At 39.1% G+C, this 20,530-nt stretch overlaps 1 protein-coding gene across 1 annotated transcript in view; it reads right to left on the bottom strand.

The window, feature by feature from the left end:
• Window positions 1–214: 214 nt before the first annotated feature.
• The window catches only part of chl1b (cell adhesion molecule L1-like b), a 149,011-nt gene continuing 128,695 nt past the window's right edge, over window positions 215–20,530 (bottom strand). Inside the window, exons 24-26 of the mRNA XM_088005311.1 lie at window positions 5,539–5,670; window positions 4,020–4,092; window positions 215–905 (exon numbers count right to left, since the gene is read on the bottom strand). Of these exons, the coding sequence (XP_087861437.1) occupies window positions 701–905; window positions 4,020–4,092; window positions 5,539–5,670 (410 nt within the window). The 3' untranslated portion in view covers window positions 215–700. The remainder of the gene's footprint in view (window positions 906–4,019; window positions 4,093–5,538; window positions 5,671–20,530) is intronic.

Raw genomic sequence — 20,530 nt, 5'->3', positions numbered from 1 at the left:
TGGGAGGAACAAGGAAGGATCTGCAAATGAAGAGGAATGTGGCCAGGGGACGCCCATGGAGAAGGGGCTTCACATTAACCAAAGACTGAAGCTGCCGAGGCAGATAACAGGGACACTCATGTCTTAGGATAGCTACGGTGAGGCAATGTTATGTAGATTTCCTCATTATTTTGTCAGGTATAAACCACTGAGAAAAATAAGTTAATAGGCAAACTTTCATACACATCTTACATCAAATTTAATGAATTGTTTCAGATATAAAAAGGTCAGTAATAATTGCTCATCTGGAAAAATATCAACTTCTCCCCCATCGCCTGTGTCCTGCAACACAGTGACATCAGTGGTTCATGTAATGACAGAGCGCAATGCGAGTTCACCATTTATACAAACCAGAGTGCAGCTGAAAACACCAATATGAAGAGAAAATAATACAAAACAAATCACGACCTCTAAAGTTTTTGTGATAATTATAAAAAAAAGAAACAATCAACACATACAATATACACTATATATACATGGTATTTAGTAATGCTCGTTTTGCAGTGTGAAGGAACAGAGCTTTAGAGAATGGCAGTGTGCAGTTGGCAATGACTCATTACGTTTTGACACAAAATGTTCGGCAGTCTTTGATAATGTCTCTGTCCTCCTGGGTTTGTTGGTTCCATGTGGGTAGAGTGATGCTGACTGGGCGTTCTGTTCCTCACGCTGGGATCTGAGTGGAGGTTTTGACCTCGGCCGACACCCTCTTCTCCTTGCGGCTCCCGTACTCGCCGATGAATGAGCCGTCTTCGTTGAACTGAACGTCCTCGTCGCCGTAGTCCACCAGGCTGTCCCCGCTGTCCGCCACCTTGATCTCCCTAATGAGGGAGTGCTGGCTGCCCTTCAGCGGCTTCTCGTCGTTGTCGCTGTGGGAGAGGCACAGTGGGTTTAGATTCCCCAGCATTCCACCCGGAGCTTTGCTCTGAGGGTCACAGGGTAGGGATGGAGGTATAGGCCAGCACTATCGCTGCCTCCACCCAGGTTTTAATGAGGGACACCGACTTCTACCTCAGGCTGACCAATGGATCGTAATCACAGATGCTTTCATAGATTCTCAAAGTAACAGAGTGGACTGAACGTGCAACGATGTATCTTTTACAAAGGAAGACAGATGAGCCATAAAGAGGGGTGGAGTGCATTGGGACAAGGCTGGTGATGGGGTTGCTCATGCTGTCATCCTGTAATGCAGACTGTTACATAGAATGTTCTATGTAACATTATGTAAGAGCCTCTTATTCAGGAGCCGATTGCAGAAGCTTTGACAAAATAGGCAGAAGTGGTGAATTTACTGAATGTTGGAAGCCGCACAATTAACTTTGATCTTAAAAATATCTGTAGCCAGTACTGCTCTTACATCAGGAGCAGGAGTTATATTTGTTGCTTTTTATGATTGCAGCGCCTGGTATAGAAGGGTGTTAGGCCCATAAATAGCTAAAATCTAGGAATACTTGAGACTCCCTCTAAATACATTTAGAACTACCTATTTCATTAGTTCAGACACCAAATATACTTTAAAGTGCATCGACATGCACAGTGAAAACTGGTGCTATAGCAGAGGACATCTACAGTCTGTCTTATTCTAGTTCTTGGGAGTACAGCTCATCAGCCAGTCAATCAGCCTAGCAGACAATCAATCAATCAGTGGCATTGAAAATAAATGTTGAAGAAACACTGCTAACTGTTTGGCTAACACCAGTCATTAGTTCGCCCAGTAGCATTGTGCCTCGCTATTTCAGCTTCTCAAGCTACAAACAAATTCACAAATAGGTGAATTTTCCATGAATTATTTGAAGTGGTTTCTATGTTCTGTGGAACATAGAAAAAAATATTCCACAAAAATATCTGCAAACTGGTGAATCTGTGAATAGTCAGAGTAAGCTGTATGTATGTAAAAAAGAGACTTTGGTTCTTGGTATAATGCCACAGAATCTCATTCTGGCTCATTCCTAAAGGAACATTATATCACACCATGAGTTAATATGTGATTGTTAACATGGACTACAGCACAAAATAGCAAAAATAAGAAAATATACATGGCCCAGGTAGTTGGAGTAGTGTTCTGTCAGGAGCAGTTGGTGGTTTCTGCCTCAGGAGTCACAGCAAATACAGATACAAACTCCAAACCAACAAGGCAAACAGTGCTAGTGAATCTAAACACAGAGCTACATTCACAATTATGATTTACAGTCATGACTCAAAAACGCTATGCTAAGCTAAGCTAGATGACTGCTACCATTTCCTTACAGAATAGTGTCAATCTTATTTGGCTTCCAGCAAAAATGATGCCAAAGTTTTTGAACCTGGTCTGCTTTCATTTCAGATTTTTTGGTGTTATCATCAATAGCAGTTCTCTTACCTGTAGCAGACGTATGTTATATCACAGTGAGTCTGTAAACTAATCCAGACAGCTAAGACTAACAGCTAGTGCGATAAATGCAACCTATTGTGTAATTGTAGAAGTTTAATATTTGCTAATATAGAGTTGTTTTCCATGTACAGAAATGTTCAGTATTGCTTTAAATGGTTAAAACTGCAGTTCATCTTATTGGTTTTTTACTCATGAGGATTCCTTCACTTTCCTATCTCTGCCATATGACATAAAGCTACAATATCTTACTTTCATAGAAAATGTTTTTTGCATTTTTGTTAAATCTATCATTATGTCGTGACAGTATAATATAAGACACATCATCTGTGAAAAACAAACACTGTCATCTGAATAAATACACTGCTGCATCAGAAACAACCAATCAGAGCCACTAGGAGGGTCTAAACGCTGTCAATCAACCTCATGTATGCACCACTCACACCCCCACTCTCCCTGTGCTCTGCCACAGCTCCTTCCTAACTCTAGCTTTAGCTAGCTAGCATTAACTAACTCTAGCTCTAGCTAGAGTTAGTTAGCTAGCTTACTAACTGTCTATCTAGTGACGGTGGATTAATCGTTTTTCTGCAATGGAAAGTTGTTTCTTTGCCATCAACACATTTGGAAGTGTATACATGAGGGTGAGTGACAGCACTAAGCTCCTCCTACTGGCTCTGATTGGTTGTTTTTGAATGTGTGCATTTCTTCAGATGGCAATAGCAGCTCAGGCAGGAGGTGAAGAAGATGGATCTGTTCACAGATTATCTGTCTCATATTATTCTGCCACAACATGATAACAGTTTTAACAAATGTTAAAAAACATACTTCTGTTAATGCTCCATACTGCAGCTTTAAGCTTCGGTAGGAAAACTACAACTTGTAATACCTTCAAAGAGCCTCACTGCAAGACATTTTTAAAAATTAAGCTCTTTTTTGGTGAAATTATGCATTTTTGACTGAATTTAACAGCTCTAAATGATGATTATTAGTCAATAATTTGAACTTGATAGTATTTTGTAGAAACCTTTTTAAACATTGAGGGCAACAGGCTCCTGAAGTGAACATGATGAAATCTAACTGCTGCCACACTGAGCCACTTTAACCTTATCACATCAGCATTTGTTTAGCAGTGAGGATCCCACTGATTGGGGAATTAGACTGGGACTCATGCTGTGGCAGACGGTTATGAATAGAACCACTAAAGGACCAATGACACATGCCCTGATATTACTGCCCAGGAGATGAGGCGCATTCAATGACTCTGATTGGTTTGAGGCTCCAGCAGGGAGCAGAAAACTGTGACATCAGAGCAGAACTGTTCACCACACACCAACACAACACCGAGTCTAAAAGCAGCTACTCTGACCACGCCCACATGTAAACCGGTTATCACATACTTCACGGTTACTCGGCCCATCTAATGTCTCCGGCAGGAGAGGAGCGAGGCTCTGTGGGAGCCTCGTGGAATCTGGGCCGTCTTTTCGGCGAGAACAAAAAAAGGCAGAGAGAATTTAGCAAGGAGAAGATGGAGGAAAAGAAGAGGGGCAGACATTCACGGGGATGCAGTGAGGTGGTGAGACACTGTCCTCATGGGGAGGGGAGGTGGAACGCTTACCTGTATTCACAGAATGTGTCATCATTCATGCCCTGGGACTCCACGTCTGGATGAAGGTCTTCTTTTTCTTTCACTGCACACAAAGTGATGAAAAGAGCTAAGAGATTTCCACAGGAGTCAGACAGATGGCCATTGGTGCAGCTGGACGAGTCACCTGACTACTCCCAATTATCTGCAGTCATTTTCCCACTTCAAACATTAATGACAGTATTTAGGAAAATATTTCAATCACTTCACAATTCAGAGCTTAAGGCGAAGAAAACTTTGGATTGTGAATATTTTGTATGCTTTCTGTGAATGTCAACAGTAAGAATGCAAATTATTGTATGAACTGTACAGCAATAGTTGCTGGAGGCAGTGACAGTTCTATCTATCTATCTATCTATCTATCTATCTATCTATCTATCTATCTATCTATCTATCTATCTATCTATCTATCCATCTATCTAATAAAAGGATGGATGTTTTTGTACAACAAAGTTTAGCACCAATTTGAGCTTCTCATGAGTATACATGGTTGATTCTGTGAAAACTGTGTAATTTTCCTTTAATTTAGCACAAAGGAACAACACAACCTCTGACATCATTTGCCAGTTTTAGTTCTCAACCCCAATCTTTTACACTGTGTAGAACAGGTAGGGACACAAGTGAACCTGTGGCGTCCCCCAGGCCATGACGCCCGGGGTGGTGAGCCACATGAACCCTATGAAAAGCAGTCACTAGCTGTCAGTGGTAATGAGAGTTAAATGAGGAAACACAGATCTGTGTGTGGTTGTTCTCCCTGCCCCTCATGGCCATTAGCTGTGAATAATGATGCTGATGATGTCTCTGCTTCCTCTGATGAGGAGAACAACAAACTGTCAGGCAGGCCCAGCTCAGGCCGTCACTCTTTATAAAGTGACCTCATGCACAGAATTAGATAAACCCGCCACACCAACAACGTAAAAAATTTAATTGTGAGACATGGAGGAGCAAACACAGCAGTAGACAGCCTGTTCTGTCTACTGCTGCAGTAAATGACTGTGTGGTGTGGAAGTACACTGTCTGATGATTGATCACCTCTCTCACATGAACAAACAACAATATGGAATTAAAATGATGCTTTAGGCAACAATTAGTATTCAAACAAGGGAATAAGGATGTGTGTGTGTGTGTGTGTGTGTGCATGTGTGGGGGGGTGTGTGTGTGTGTGTGTGCGCGTGTGTGCGTGTGTGTGTGTGCGCGTTTGTTTGTAATACCTTGTGGGGACGATTTTCCTGACACATATTACATTGTGGGGACCAATTGCTCCTTGTGGAGACCAAAGCCTGGTCCCCACAAGGGGAAACCCTGTTTTTGGGTCAGGGGTCTAAGGGGACTAAGGTGTGAATTGAGTATGGGTTAGGTAAGGGTTAGGTATGTGATGCTTAGGGTTAGGAAAAGGGTAAAGGTAAGGTTTAGGCAGTAGAAGTCAGTGGAAAGTCACCACAAAGATAGCCTCGCAAACGTGTGTGTGTGGGTGCGTGTGTGGTGTGCCTACCGGAATACTTTCCTCCTTTATTTCTGTTGACAAAGCAGGCAATCAACACGATGAGTGTGAGCAGAGCGATGGCAGACATGAGGCCAATAAACCAGCCCTGGGTGGAGATTCCTCCGTGGACACTGGCCAGGCCTGTGGAGGACAAGATACCGTGACTTTGACTGGCCTTGGCCTTTCCATCGGACACTTGATTGAATGTTTGCATTGACAAAGTTAATCTGATGCTCGGGCTGAGACGCTGATGGAAACGTTCCAGTATTAATATTAAACAGCTAATCCTGCTTGTCTAATTAATCAAGCAGGAAACGCTGAACAAATGTAATTCCTCTTAGTGAGCTAAATGAAATGCTAGTGACGGTGTGAAGGACCGCCACGTCACCATGTCGCTTCAAAGACGCGGCTGTGCTCTCCTCATCAGGAGGTCAATTACTTTTTTTTCCCTCCTCACCTTTAGCCCTGGTTGTGATAACCTCTTCAAACAAACCAGCATTATCAAGCTGGCTGTTAGAAATCAGGCACACGGTATATTCAGTCTGCGGTTTGAGACCATCAATGAAAAGTGAGAGAAGAGTTTAAAGCTCTGATGTCTTCCAGTGACCTTCACCTGTACTACGGGGGGAGGGGTTGTAAGGTGTTATGAAAACACACACCTAGAGATGAAGAAATTATTTACAAAACAGCACAAGGCTAAAGATGCTGCAGTCCTTTGTAAGAGTTCAAAACCCCAACAAAGTGGTTTTCCAAAATGTTTTTCAAATAAAAACCAAAAAACTGTGGCGTGAATTAAATTTATAAAAATCAAATTTTCAGTCTTTGCAATAAATTCATTACATTTAGATTTGGACTTTGATTAGACGATTTCATCCAACTCATTCTACTGGAGTTCAGGCAATGTGTGTGTGCTACTGGAAGGTGAAACTCCAGTTTCCAGTCTTCTACAGAAATAATTTTAATTTCAATTTCACTTTTCAAAATGACTGATGCTTGTTCATAAAGGCATGAAAATATGAATGCATTGTACCAGTCATAGATATGGATGTAGAAAATACCAACTAAAACACCAACTAAAACAGAATGTTATAACCAAGTTAACCTGAACAGTAATTTATTGGATGATGTTAGTGTTGTAAGAGAGGTGGGTGTAAAAATAAGTTTATGCTTCTACCAATTTTTTGCCATAAAAATGATTAAAACATTCAATTTAAATTACTCATTTAAATAACGCCCAACTGCAGATGGCAGGATTTCTTACGTCTGCATTTATAGTCTGTGATCGATGTGACGATTAGCAAACATGGAGCTGTGCCTTTAAGAATGAAAATGTTTGAGTCCCATCTGTCTGTTATTTTTCTCATCTTTTATCTTCTAAATGCAGAATTTAGAAAAGGATGTAATAAGGGAAAAATATCACTAAATTGCTCACAAATGTTTCTAAAGTAGCGTCACATTCAAAATGACTTTGATTAAAACAAATCAAACAAACAATCAGGAAGTCTTTGAGGGACTGCTTTATACTCAGATTAAATTATTCACAGATTGATTTTGTTTATTAAATAACAATTTGTTCTGAATAACTCACTGGATTTAATAAAAATACATTTTCATTTTTGAAGGCATTTGGCTGCACTAAATTAGAAAAACAAGTGCATGCCACACTTATCAGATTTTAAAAATCAAACACACAAACTTCCAATAAAATGTATTAAAGCCTGTGATTGTAATGTGAATGAACAGGCATGTGGACATTCATACTTTTTAAGGTACTGCAGATGTTACTGGTGCCACTTACAGGAACCAGGAACTGAGAAGAGAAGAACCTACAGATGTTCACACATGCAGAAAACCTGCAGGAATCCAGCTGATATTAACAGAGCTGCTTCTATGGAGTGAAAATAGTCTCAAAATATCTGTGGACGTGTAAAAAGATTTGTGCGTGCGTAAAAGGATTTGTGCGTAAAAATATCTGTCCGTGTGTAATACTGGATTTGTAAACCTTAAAAATAAAATAAACCTTCTCCTTCGCCTAGAAGTACACACAAGTCACCTGGTACACACACAAAATTGCATTTACACACAGATCCGGTTATGAGTGCACATTTCGCGCTTCGGGGAAGCTCTCAGATTTGTGTGTAGCTGATGCGTTTACATGCTAGTAAAAGCTGAGCCATCTGAGTTTTGCTCGGAGTCTAGTGTTTTTATCCTCTGACGTTTCTCACTGTAACATACTTAAGGATTTAGTCTAATGTTCACACATAGGCCTGTCAGAATAATCAATAAATCAATTAATCAGATGATAAATTAAAACAAACTCAATCATTTCCATTGGCATGATTTATCATTTCTCTTTTCTTCTCTTTCTACCAAAATCTGGATGATAAAATCTTCAGTTTGGTAGTTTGGTCTCGACTAGACCTTATTTTGAAAAGCAATTTTGTTTAAAAAGCCTTCAAAATTCATTAGTTTTATTTATTCTGGATATTAAAGATGTCTTCCAGTTCCAGTGTTAAATGTTCATTAGAATTTAAAGTTTAATGACCTTTGAGAATGTGTTCTTGCATTATTATTTCGTCATTACCATTATATTACTTTAAAAAATGGTCTCAAAAGAACAATATCGTTTGTTGAGAACTTCTGGAACAATTTATCATACAGTAAATTTTTTCATCGTGACAGACCTATTCACACATCCTCAGGGGTGCTGCCAGAAATCTTGGGCCCCCTGACAAAAAATTTGTTTGGGCCCCCCGCGCAGCTGCTGTTACAATTTTTTGAGTCTATTTGAGCTATAAAAATTATCACAATTTTAAAGGCTTGCATCTGCCTTGCTTTCTTTGGTTCAATACTGATAACACAATATTTACTGCTCATGAATTTAACATCCAACAGTCCACATCCAGTATGCAAGTAGCTTGCTTTAATTTTTTCTATTAGTTTTAGATTACTAAAATGTCTCTCCCCATGAGCAACAGCCAAAAGCACATAAAGCAATCCAGACTTCTAAAAATGCTATGTAATTGCATTTTATTCAAGCTGCAGTACATAACTTTAATAAAAAAATATGTTTTCTCCATATTTGTTAAAGCTGTCACCATGTTGTAGCGGTTTGTTATGAGACAGATAATCTGAAAACAATCAATCTCCTCCATCTCCTTCCTGAATTACTATTACTGGTTAAAGTAATGCACCGTTCTGACCAAAACAACCAATCAGAACTAGTAGGGCGCTCTTAGCACTGTCAACCAACTTCATTCACTCACTGCTAAATCTGCTAATGGTGGAGAAACAACTTATCATTTACAAGAAACTGCTTATCTGCTGTCATTGGTAGCTATGCTAACTAAACTTAGCATTCACAGTTTGAATCTGCACAGCTTTGTGCTATGCTAGCTGCAGCACGGCACAAATCGAGGAGGAGGAATGATGAGTAGCTCTACATGAGATTGTGATTGACAGCACTAAAATTCTCCTGCCTCTGACTGGTTGTTTCTAGCACTGGGAGAAAGCAGAGGAAATAGATTTTTCTGATACTATACTGTCACAACATAATGATAGTTTTAAAAAAAAATATGTGAAAAAAAAATTATATAAAAGTGACATACTGCAGCTCTAATTTCACTCAGGAGAGAATAGGTCACTGAGTTGGTGACTGTTGTTAAAAGATGTGACTTCCCACAAATAAAAGCCTCTACAGCAACTCTGAAGAAAGTTACATATTATGAGTTACAACATTTCATTTCCCTTTGGGAGTACAGAAAGTATTTTTGAATTGAGTTGATATGATGTAAACATTAGAGATGGACTCATGTTGTTCCTGTCTATGTTAATTTTATGACATTAACCGTGCTTTCTTTGTTTATTCTCTTTGCTAATGGATTTGTTTTAAAATCCTGACAGTGGTGAGGATTATTTAACTGAATTCAGTTCCATTCTAATTACCTCAATTTTATGTACGGTATTTATTTCATTCATGTAACATGTTAACATGTTACATGTTAGCATAAACAAAGGTTTTGAATGAAAAGGAGCAGTTTGATGAAAATATCTTTGAAAATAATCCTGGAAATACACACATTTATGAAAGATGACTGAAAAGTACACAGCAAATTTGGAAGTGTCAGATTTCCAGTGCAAGTGTTGTATGTTAAAAATACAGTGTTAATTCAACAACATGAGTGTTAGTGAGTGTTAGTTTCCCAAACACTCACTAAAGAGTTACAAAGAGTTAAAAAAAAAAAGCAATCCAGTCCAGTGTTGATTTCTAAATTAATTCCAACAGTCTAACTCAACACTCAGTCTGGGGTTGATTTAGAAATCAACATCAGACAGTTCCTCCCACAATTGTAACATATTTGTGACATCACATCAGGGAAGGAGCAACAGATAGGATAGGGTAGGGGTTGCAGAAGGCCCCGGGCCTGGACCTACAGGGGGCCCACATGGGAGGCAGAACATCCCTTCAGGGATCCAAATTTTATTTATAACAACTGATAAGAACTGTAAAAGAAAGCCCTCTCCTGTTGAAAACAATTGATGAGCCCCCAGTAGGTTATATAGTAGGGTTCCCCATTGTTGACTCATGGTTTCTAAAAACCTTATCAGACTGACTGATTTTAGTAACATAGTGAGTGTAAAATATTGAATAAAATGTTGTGCCACATGACTGGCTTTATTTTCACTCTTATATTTAACTTTATGACACACAAAACTACAAATGAATCGTCCTTATTGTCTCCAGGTGCATTCTGGGTAAAGCTTGTCACCAACGTCATCATCAGTCACTTGGCAACAAATGGCAAACTAGCTAGAGCTGTTTCTGTTCTTCTCTTGGTTTGTTGTACTTCATGTCAGATGGACTTCAAAATACATAGTTGCTCTCTGTGGAGATGAAACTTGTTAGCTCCGCTGTTGCGTGCATGTCCATGTTGTAAGGTTAAATTATCATGAGCTTTATGGGGCTAATGACCGCTGGGGGGCGGTCATTAGCCCCGCCCCCCAGCCGACACCGTCTTGTTCCACTACTGCATCACATGTTTGCCTGAGGAGTGGAGGCAGCAGTAAGGCGTCTTGTCTGGAGCTTATTATAACAAGGTAAGTTCCATGTTAAAATGATAATGTTTTTGACTATTTTTTATGGAGGCATTATTTTTCCGTTTACACAAGAGTATTGATTCATATACACAGTTCGCTTAATGCACATTTATTTGTTTGGATATCACGGTATATACGACTGTTTATTGTCTTAACCAAACATTGAAACTGTCAGAAAAATCTGGAGGCCATTTGAATTAGCATTATTTAGCTGCGGAGGTCATTTTCTTTAAGTTTTTGGCTGTAGACTGCAAAATGGGGGAGTGGCTGTGCTGGACCACAGGTGTCAAACTCCAGTCCTGGAGGGCCTCTGCCCTGCAACATTTAGATGTGCCGCTGCTGCACCACACCTGAATACAATAATTAGGTGATTAGCTGGACTCTGGAGAACTTATCTACACAATGAGGAGGTAATTGAGCCATTTGACTCTGGTGTTTTGTACCTGTGGCACATCTAAAAACTGCCAAAATGTTTTTTCTTTGTTAGTGTGTCATGTTGGTGACTGAAGCCTATTATGATATCTCCAACGCATTTCTTCAGACAGGTTGGCACAACTTTTAATGCTGTCCTAAATTTTTCTATCAGCCGACTAATTTCTTTAGTAATTATTTCTGACTTTTTTATGCGTTATCTTGTAAACCAGGTGGGCAGAGTAATTTGAATGAATATGATGGTGACACACACAGAGGTGAGTCTGATTAGTTTTGCTCACACTTCTTTTTAAAATATTTATTATCCTAATGTTTCTGCTATATTTCTTGTTTTTCCTTCCAGGTTGGAAGTCTTCCTCCTTCATGTTGGCGAAAACAAGAGCAGCACCAAAGACACTTCACCATCAGTGATCACAAGACCATCCATGGCCGCTTCCAATGAACTTTCAAAGCACACTTCACCTTCAGTGCAAAGTACCATGAATGTATGACCTTTGTTGTATATTGCTGTCAGTGCTGTTTGACGTTTTAAAATAAAAGTAAATTATATTCTGCAAATTGTGCTGGTGTTTTTGTAGCATCTAATGTCTTAAAATGAATTTGGAGATTATTGATGGCCAGTAGTTTCTGGGGGAAAAACGGTTTTAATTGTTCTAGTGGCTTTTATTTGGTAGTAAATTGACAACAAAAAAGTGGGTAATGAGAGAAGGGGAAGACCGGGAAGCGAACCCACAACGGTCACATTGAAAACTAGAGCCTTCATATGTGGGCTGTGCTTAACCCCTGCACCACTCAGATTTCTATGTTCATATATACTTTACACCGTTCTGTGTTACATTAACATATTCATAGTGTTAACTTTTGACAATATACACTAGTTGTTGGGTAGATTAACACTGAAGTGTGTTTGATTTCAACTACTGTGAATGCTGATTCAACTCTATCAAAAATAACACTTTCTAAAGTGTAACTTCTACACCATCCAGAGTGGATCAATATAGACACTTTCAAAGTGTTGAATTTAACTCTGTAGGAGTTGATGGAACACTTCCAAATTTGCTGTGTAGTGTCATCCATGTGTACTTCCATCAGACAGTATGCAGTTTATTTTCTTGTCTAAATGGTCACACTTCAAAAAGTGATGTCAAAGCTGATGTATTAATAGTCAAACTTTTCTCTGACTGCACAGTTTTCTAATGTTGGGTGTGATTTGCATCATCAGTATGACAAACAGGATCTTTCTAAGCCTTCAGGTGAACAAAGCATCATCCGCCTCTCTCCCCCCAACAAGGCAAACATGCAAATCTTCCTCTCCATCTCCAGCTCAGGTGCCTTGCTTCTGATTTTTTTTTTTTATTTCCAGGTGATAATTCAGTTCACAAACACACCTGAGCTGGGCTTGTCCGTCCCCTAACCACGGCGTGACACTCTCTCTCTCTGGCTAATGCAGATGGATTAGTGTGCAACCACAGTAATTCAAACTGCTGAAACAGGCAGATGACTAAAAATACAGCCGTGTTTTTGTCACCTCTTTCCTCAGCCTGCTATTAAACAAAGCACAGAGCAGCTGCTCAGCCAGCAGGGAGCCCAGAAGAGAAGATGGCCCTTCAAAGTCACAAAGGCAAATCTGTGAAAAATTCTGATATAGGTGCTTTCATCAGCTTCCACTTATGGTTGTTCAAACATCAGTATGAGCTTTCCTCTCTTTTTTTCTTTCTTCTTCTCATTAGAGCTGTTTGGCTGTTTACTCACTTGAAGAATTCATGGAAATCTCCGGTGGCTCTCGGGTCAATCTTTTGTCGTGTACAGGCGGCGCCAGGGCCCAACAAATCAATCACTTACAATTCGACGTATTTGTCCCGTTCAAATGACTCCTCTCTGCAGTCGCACTGCCGGCTCACAATACAGATCTGCTGTCCTAGATTTCCCTATGGTGTTGCCAAGATATTAAACTACGGCAACAGTAAGAGAAACAGCTGCTTCATGTTGCTCTGCAGACCAAACGGGTCCTGTGGCCGTTCTAGGAAAATGGGTAGCACTTTATAATGTACATCAAGTCAATCTTGATGTACTTGGTGTAGCCTTATTTAACCATTAATAGTTAACCTTCAAGACATTAATTAATTAAGGATGATTCATACTTAACAAGCTATAAATTAACACATTTATTAATGCTTTCACCATAATGACTAATTACTACCAAAAACAACATACTTAATGTCTATACATGCGTAATAACACACTAATTAGCTATTCTTCATGTGTTTGCAAATACTCAAAGAAATGTACTTTCACATGTGTTGACATGTATTAATGGTTAGGAAATGTTTGAATTGGCTTCATATTAATCCTGCAGTACCTCCATAATAAAGGCAGTTATTAGAAGTTGGTTAAGTCTTTTTGTGAATACTTTGTGACAATACATAAGTTCTATTTGCAAACATATATATACACAGTGCATAGAATAGTTATTTCATGACCTATTAAGCATGAATATACATTGTTTGTTTGTTTTGGGAGCAATTAGTCACAGATTCATTTATTGCTTAATAATCCTTAATTAACTATCTATTAATGGTTAAATAAGGTTAAATAAGGTGTAGTTATAAAGTGCTACTGGAAAATGTGCAGCTCAAATTGTATTTAGTTTTATATATATTTTTTTTACTTCAAAGAAGACGTTCTCGCCTACAAACATTGTATAAATCGTGTCACGGCTGCTAAGGAACATAGCACTGAGGTGGAGGCTAAGCAGCTAGCTGAAGGCTACAGCTTCTCTCTGCAATGCTCTCTGCCTTCGCAGGACCCCTCTTCCGTAGACCGGGTCGTTTCTCAAGCCTATGACAGAATAAGCTTGAAAGGAAGTAGACCCTGAACTCGGACACAAAGCTCTAGTAGTCTGGAACACTTATTTTTATATATTTTTTGCATCTCTTTTTTGTTTGCGTCTTTTCTTTGTTGTATTTGTTTTTCTCGTGTTTGCTGCGCGTTTGAACCTGTCGACCACCGTAGTATTTTAACGATTCTGTATTTTAGTTCTGCTGGGGTCCATATGGTTATGTGTATTTGTTATAAGTTTGCATTGTGATCACTGTTATGTGTAGAGTGTTATGGGCTTCCCCTGTCTGACTCTACTGACTTCCACTCACATGTGATGGACCTGTCATGTGGGCGAGGGATCAGGGGAGCAGGAGGACCAGGACCGATGCTGATCTGACAGAACACCAGAAGAGCGGAGAGTTCAGAGCTGCAGCCTAAGGAATAGTAGCTCGCTCTTATTTCTAATAAACCCTGTTGGCAGTACTACATCTGCGGTGTGTTGGCGTCATTACAGTATTTACTTACAGTACAGCACTTTAAAAGGTAATTACAGGATTGAAAATGTAAATGTCCAGTAAAATATTGGTATCTACAGACGCCAGCTTTTTTTTTTTTTTTTACTGTTTTTCTGAAAGAACGGTTAGAAAAAAAAAACTGGCATCTGTAGCTACCAGTATTTTTTTTATCGTTCTTTCAGAAAAACGGTAGTTTACCGTTCTTTTGAAAGAACGGTAAACGTATGGCAGCTACAGATGCCAGTATTTTACCGTTCTTTCACAGTATCCATACTGTACTTGCATTGACGGTAATCTACTGTCAGGATTAATTACGGTACAGCTACTGTGCATTTACAGTAAACTTCTGGTGTCTATAGCTGCCAGTATTTGACTGTAAATTTACAGGATTATTTCTTAGAGTGTAGCCAATCAGAAAGCGCGGATTCTCCTCCGTGCTTTTGAGGGGAAATTACGGAGGGAATCCCAAACTGCTGACACGGCGAACCTGAAGTCCAGGGGACATTGGAGATGATATGTGGAAACAACATTAATATTTATTCAATATTTCGTTCAAAGAATATAGAAATGACAAGGAGAGGAGTTGGAGCCAAATTGCTACCGCAACCGGTAGCAATTTGGCTCAGCTCAAATTTTTCAGCTGTTCTTCGTTAACATGACATAAATAGGTTATAATGATTTTCATTCAGTCAGGACTTTACGCTGACTCTAGCCACATGCATCACATGTAGATTCTAGTAAAGCATTGATTAATGCCTGGTTTTAAAATCAGTTAACTGGACTTGTAGCCACTATTTTGTGCCCATGTGGCTGGACACCACACGGCACAACGAACCCGATCGAACCGTTATACCTAGGATTTCTGTCAGGTTTTGAAAATGGGCCGAGAGTCTGCCAACAACTAAGGAAGAGTACCGGAGTTGAGCCTTTTTTCATTCAGTGTCATCAACAGAAAGAAAAAAGACAGGAAGAGACGATAAAGCCGATAATTAAAATGAGGTCGGTAGGTTTTATTTATCGTGCGATTAATTGATTTATCATTTATCGCGACAGGCCTATATGATTCTTCTTATTATATATCCATATGTTTCTCGATTTTGTTTTTTCTCTTTCTGCAGGTTTAGAGGCAGACTTCTAGTGTGCTGACTTGTGCTTTTTCTAAGCTTCTTTCTAACCTCTATCGCCTTTCTTTTTAAATTTTTTCCCCACCTTTCTTGTCATCTTTGTCCATTACATTTGAAATAAACCCAAAGAAAGAAAGAAAACTCATTTGTCATATATTCTTCAGTGAGTTGGGTTGATTTTACAAAAAGCTTTGTCAGCATTTTTACATGTTTTCTTGCTGTTCGTATTAGAACTGCTGCTATACCTATGTTGGGATGAGTGGGTTTGGTCACATGTGACCTTGGAGTGGTTGGAGTTGACAGAGACTTTCCTAAAAGAAAAACACATCTTGTGGTTAGCAGAAGCAAAGCTAACAGTAGCTACATTCTATTGTTAGCATAACGCTATCCTGGGCTAAAATTAGTGACTACACATCTACAGGTGCTACAAAAGAGCTCCACTAGTTTCCAAACACAAGGCAGTATAAATTACACAAGGCAATATAAATTACGCAAAGCATAATTTATTACCTTAGGTAGAGTTTTGACATGAAGCACTGAGGTTGCTGTTGCTAGGATAAAAAGTCAACATTCATTTACAGGTGCTAATAGGGGACAATTAATAGGAGTTTATAATTAGCTTACTCATTAACACTGTTATTAGAGAGGAAGCCACAAACTTTTAGTGTGAGGAAGTTGACATTTTTCTAATGAAAGGAGACACCGAATACTCTCGGCAAACAACAGAGAGGGTCAATCATCTGCAGGCGAGCTGGAACATCAGACAAATAAAACACTTCCTGTTGGTTGGAACTGAGGCCTACAGCATGCACTGATGTCTGCCCTGCTACGGCTAAAACATGCTAAAACAGGACGACTCATACCAACAAACACCATTTTAAAATTCAGACAGAACCTGGGGAAGGTATTCAGACCTGTGGAAGTGTTGCACCACATTACAACCACAAACTTCAGACGATTTTAGTGGAATTTTATGTGAGCTCAACACAAAGTAGAACATGACCTTAAAGAAGAAGACGGAAATAATACAATTTACTACATACAATTCTGAAAAAGTCTGCTATCAGCCCTGTTCAGGGCCAAATGGCCCTGAACAGGGCTGAATAGGCAGTAGGCTGAACAGGGCCAAATGGCCCTGTTCAGCCTACTGTCACTTAATCAAGTTTTATCCAAACTGCCTTCAGAAATCACCTAAACAATTATATGAAAAGTATGAATCTCAGATTTGTTAGAGAACATTAGAGAACAAAAGGCATTATGAAGACCAAGGAATACAGCAGACAGGTACAAGGTACAAAATCCTATGTGTGAAAAATGGTGGTGGCTGCATCATGCTGTGGGGAGTGCGATTTTTCAGTAGGAACAGGAAAGTCAGACAGAGTTGATGATGAACTTCAAGGCAGTTCTTGAAGAAAACCATTTAGCGACTGTAAAAACATGACACTGAGGTGAAGGTTAATCTTGCAGCAGGAGAACAACTCCAACGATGCAGCTACCATGTAAATAATTAGATCAAAACCTGTTTATGTGTTAGAATGGCCCAGTCCAGATCCAATTCAGAATCTGAAGCAAGACTAAAAAATTGATGGCTACAATCATTGCTCTCCACCCAGTCTGACAGATCCACAGCAATTAAAAAAACAAGAATGGAAGAATTGGCTTAAACAAATTTGTCTTTAGATGTAGAGACAGACAGACCCCAAACGACTTACAGCTGGAATCGCAACAAATGACTGATTTACAACGTTGCGATTAGTGAGACTGGATAGGAGTTAGTCACTCATATTTTTTGCTGTCTTATTTCAACCCAAACCACAAAGCTGTAAAGCTGTGCTGCTTTACAGATATTTGCAAGGAATTTTGCCACACTTTTTCCTCCTAGACCCTCTTCAAAGTCTACAAGAAGGAAACAGAGTAAATTGATGTTAATTGTCCTCCCCTTGTGCATAATCAAATGTTTCAGAGTTTTGATGTTGATCGGGAGGATGAAACCATGGTTTAATGCAATACTGGACTGGAATTACAAGCTCCAACTCAACCAACATTTTGAAATCAGGGAACTTTTCTCTAAACGAAGTGATTAGAAGTCAGTAAGACTCTCTGAATGAGGAGCAGCAGCAGGAAATCCTGTGGAATGAACTCTGTCCTCACCACTGGTTCAGCTGCATCAGAGCGTTTCTTCCATAAGTTCCATAAGTTGAAAATGTTTGTGTGTCTGCACCAAGTGGTCAGGTGTGCCAATTATAATCCATCAGAAGACAGATGGCCTTCATAGTTTTCTGTCATTGTTTAACCTGTCATTCACAGGTTGTCATTCACAATGACAGGGGTGTCAAACTCCAGTCCTCAAGGGCCGCTGTCCTGCAGTGTTTAGATGTGCCACAGGTAAAAAACAGTGGAATGAAATGGCTTAATTACCTCCTCCCTGTGTAGATCGGTTCTCCTGAGCCTTGCTAATGACCTAATTATTCTTTTCAGGTGTGGTGCAGCAGAGGCACATCTAAAAGTTGCAGGACAGCGGCCCTGGAGGACTGGAGTTTGACACCCCTGTCACGAGAGGACCCAAATTTGGGTCCTCTCGTGAATGACAGGTTAAAAATTAAAAGATGAAAAATATTCTGTTAACACAACCCCTGAGAAGAAATAAAAAATATTGTCACTTGAAGGTGAGAGTTAGTAGTCACTTAAACCCAATGTTTTGTGGAAAATTATCAATAAACTAATAATTATGCATTAGTGTGAAAAATGTGGGGCTCTGTTACTTTCACATGAATTTCTTTGTTCGCAGAATTGTGAAAAACTGAAGGAACTGAGAAAAGCACACTTTTCAAAATTGTATCAATAAAAAGGTTTGAAAATCACAGAACCAATTTTGTTCTAATATATTTTGGCCAATGAGTTGAAATCCAGTAAAATATGTTGAAGTCTGTAGTTGTAAAATGACAACACACGAATACCAATGTAAATTGCATAAAGTTAAGAACAGAGTGCGTGTTGGTACGACGACCCACTTTCTGCATAAACATAGATCTACATACTGATGCCAACAGTAGGAGCCAAAGAAGAAGCTGCAAGAAAACAGAACCAAAGAACAAAAATGAAAGGAAGGGGACAGACATTGCATGGCCAAGTAGGCACACACCTTCACATACAAATTCACACACAAATGACACACGCTGTCATGTTCAAAGCAGAATCAGAAAGCAATGCACTATTTAGTGGCGTATGAGAGTGCAGACAGAGGACCATTAGCAGAAACAACACGGACATGTTCGGAGCTGAAAGCAGAGCTGCCACAAAAGGCTTTCAGTCTCCCTCCAACACGCACAAAGCCACCCGGCAAAATTACAAGCAACGACATGACAAAAGTGAGTCATCCTCCCTGTAATCATTTCCACTGGCTTACAAATAAATAATTTCCCTTTTCAGCTTACAAATAAACAAAAGCCAATTAAGTGTATTTCTGTGATTATGAGGATTCTGTTGGTAAACACTGAGTATTTTTTTATTTTTTATTTTTTTTGCAAAATGAGGCCCTGAACTGCCAATTTCTTGGTGTTGGAGTTGGATAAAAAAAAAATAAATAAAAAAAAGCCAATCAGTAATTAATGGTGTTAACGCAGGCAAATAAAAATGGCTTTCTGAATTCAAGTATGCATTTGAAAAGATTAGAAGCTACAAACTAGCTGGTAATTAATTCCAACACATCAGCTCTTTGTGATAATTTATTTTACGGTTCTAAATGTAAACCACTCCTTCAGATGATCGTTTTGTTTCTTGTCCTGCGTTGTCATGGTGACAAAGAGAAAGATATTTTCATGAACAGGTGGTCTGTGAACCCCTCACAGAGGAGGATGCACTAATCTCTGCCACCATCTTAGTGAACATTATCTGCAGTTCTATTGACCATTAAATTGAAAATTGCGCAACTTGGCATTATGAAAATAAATTTGCTTAATGGAAACACGGAAATTTTAAAAAACGCACATTTTTCAATAAAAAGTTTTGCTCTGGAACAGTGTTTCTCAACCTTTTTTGGGCCAGCGCCCCACTAGCCTTTATCGAGGTCGCTCACCACCCCCACCAAAGAATTTGTAGGCTACTTTGCACTGACTATTATTTTATTATTAATATTACTATCACTATTGTAGATGTTTTGATTTTTATGCTTGTTTCTGTATTTATCATCAAAAATAATTTCCCAGAGAACAAAAAAGCCATGGGAATAGAAATTATTTTCACAGGTGTCTATGAAAAATGCAATGGATGGACATTCAACTTAAAATCGGTAGGCCTAACAGCAGCCAATCAGAGTTTAAAAAATATTCTTGTTCTTTGCCATTTTCTAGTTGTTAAATATTCCACAAAATGAGCAGATAAGATGTACAACAATGCCAGTTTAAACTTTGAACTATTTGCAAAACGACTGAGCTCTGCAGCATTAAAACATGGATAGAACTGTAACTACATTAATCATAGCTCTTCTTCTCTTCAGTGTTTCTGTCTGTTTCTGGTGCTGCATTCAGGAGAATGGGACATCAGAGTATCATCCATAAAATTTCACCCACGTGGTATTTATTGTGCAAACGAGAGCTTTCAGTGGAAAAACAAAAGTTCCAGGTCCTTTTAATGCCATAGAAATATGACATAGAAACATGGATTATATCTTTATATAGACCTGTCTATTGATTTATAGATTAATAGTTTTACTGGACAGAAATTACAGCATTTTCTGCAATTTTAAGGCGCCAAAAACCTTCAATTTCCTCAAAAGCCGACACTGCGCCTTATAATCCGGTGCGCCTTATATATGGACCAATATTGAGCCACAACAGGTCTAGCAACTACGGTAAGCAGCTGCCGACTTCATTTTCGCTTGTAGAAGAAGAAGTGCATGGTGCATGCTGGGATAGTTGTCAGAAAGCTGGTTTGTAATCTATTAATAAAATTTGACTGACCTATCTACCTACCGACCGTCTAGAATCAGGACGTCTGCAGGTCATTTAGCGCCAC

The sequence above is a fragment of the Poecilia mexicana genome, unplaced genomic scaffold (assembly GCF_051168715.1).
Source record: "Poecilia mexicana isolate PSO_F unplaced genomic scaffold, ASM5116871v1 scaffold_5, whole genome shotgun sequence".
NCBI lineage: Eukaryota > Metazoa > Chordata > Actinopteri > Cyprinodontiformes > Poeciliidae > Poecilia > Poecilia mexicana.
This window is presented reverse-complemented; position numbering and strand designations above follow the sequence as displayed.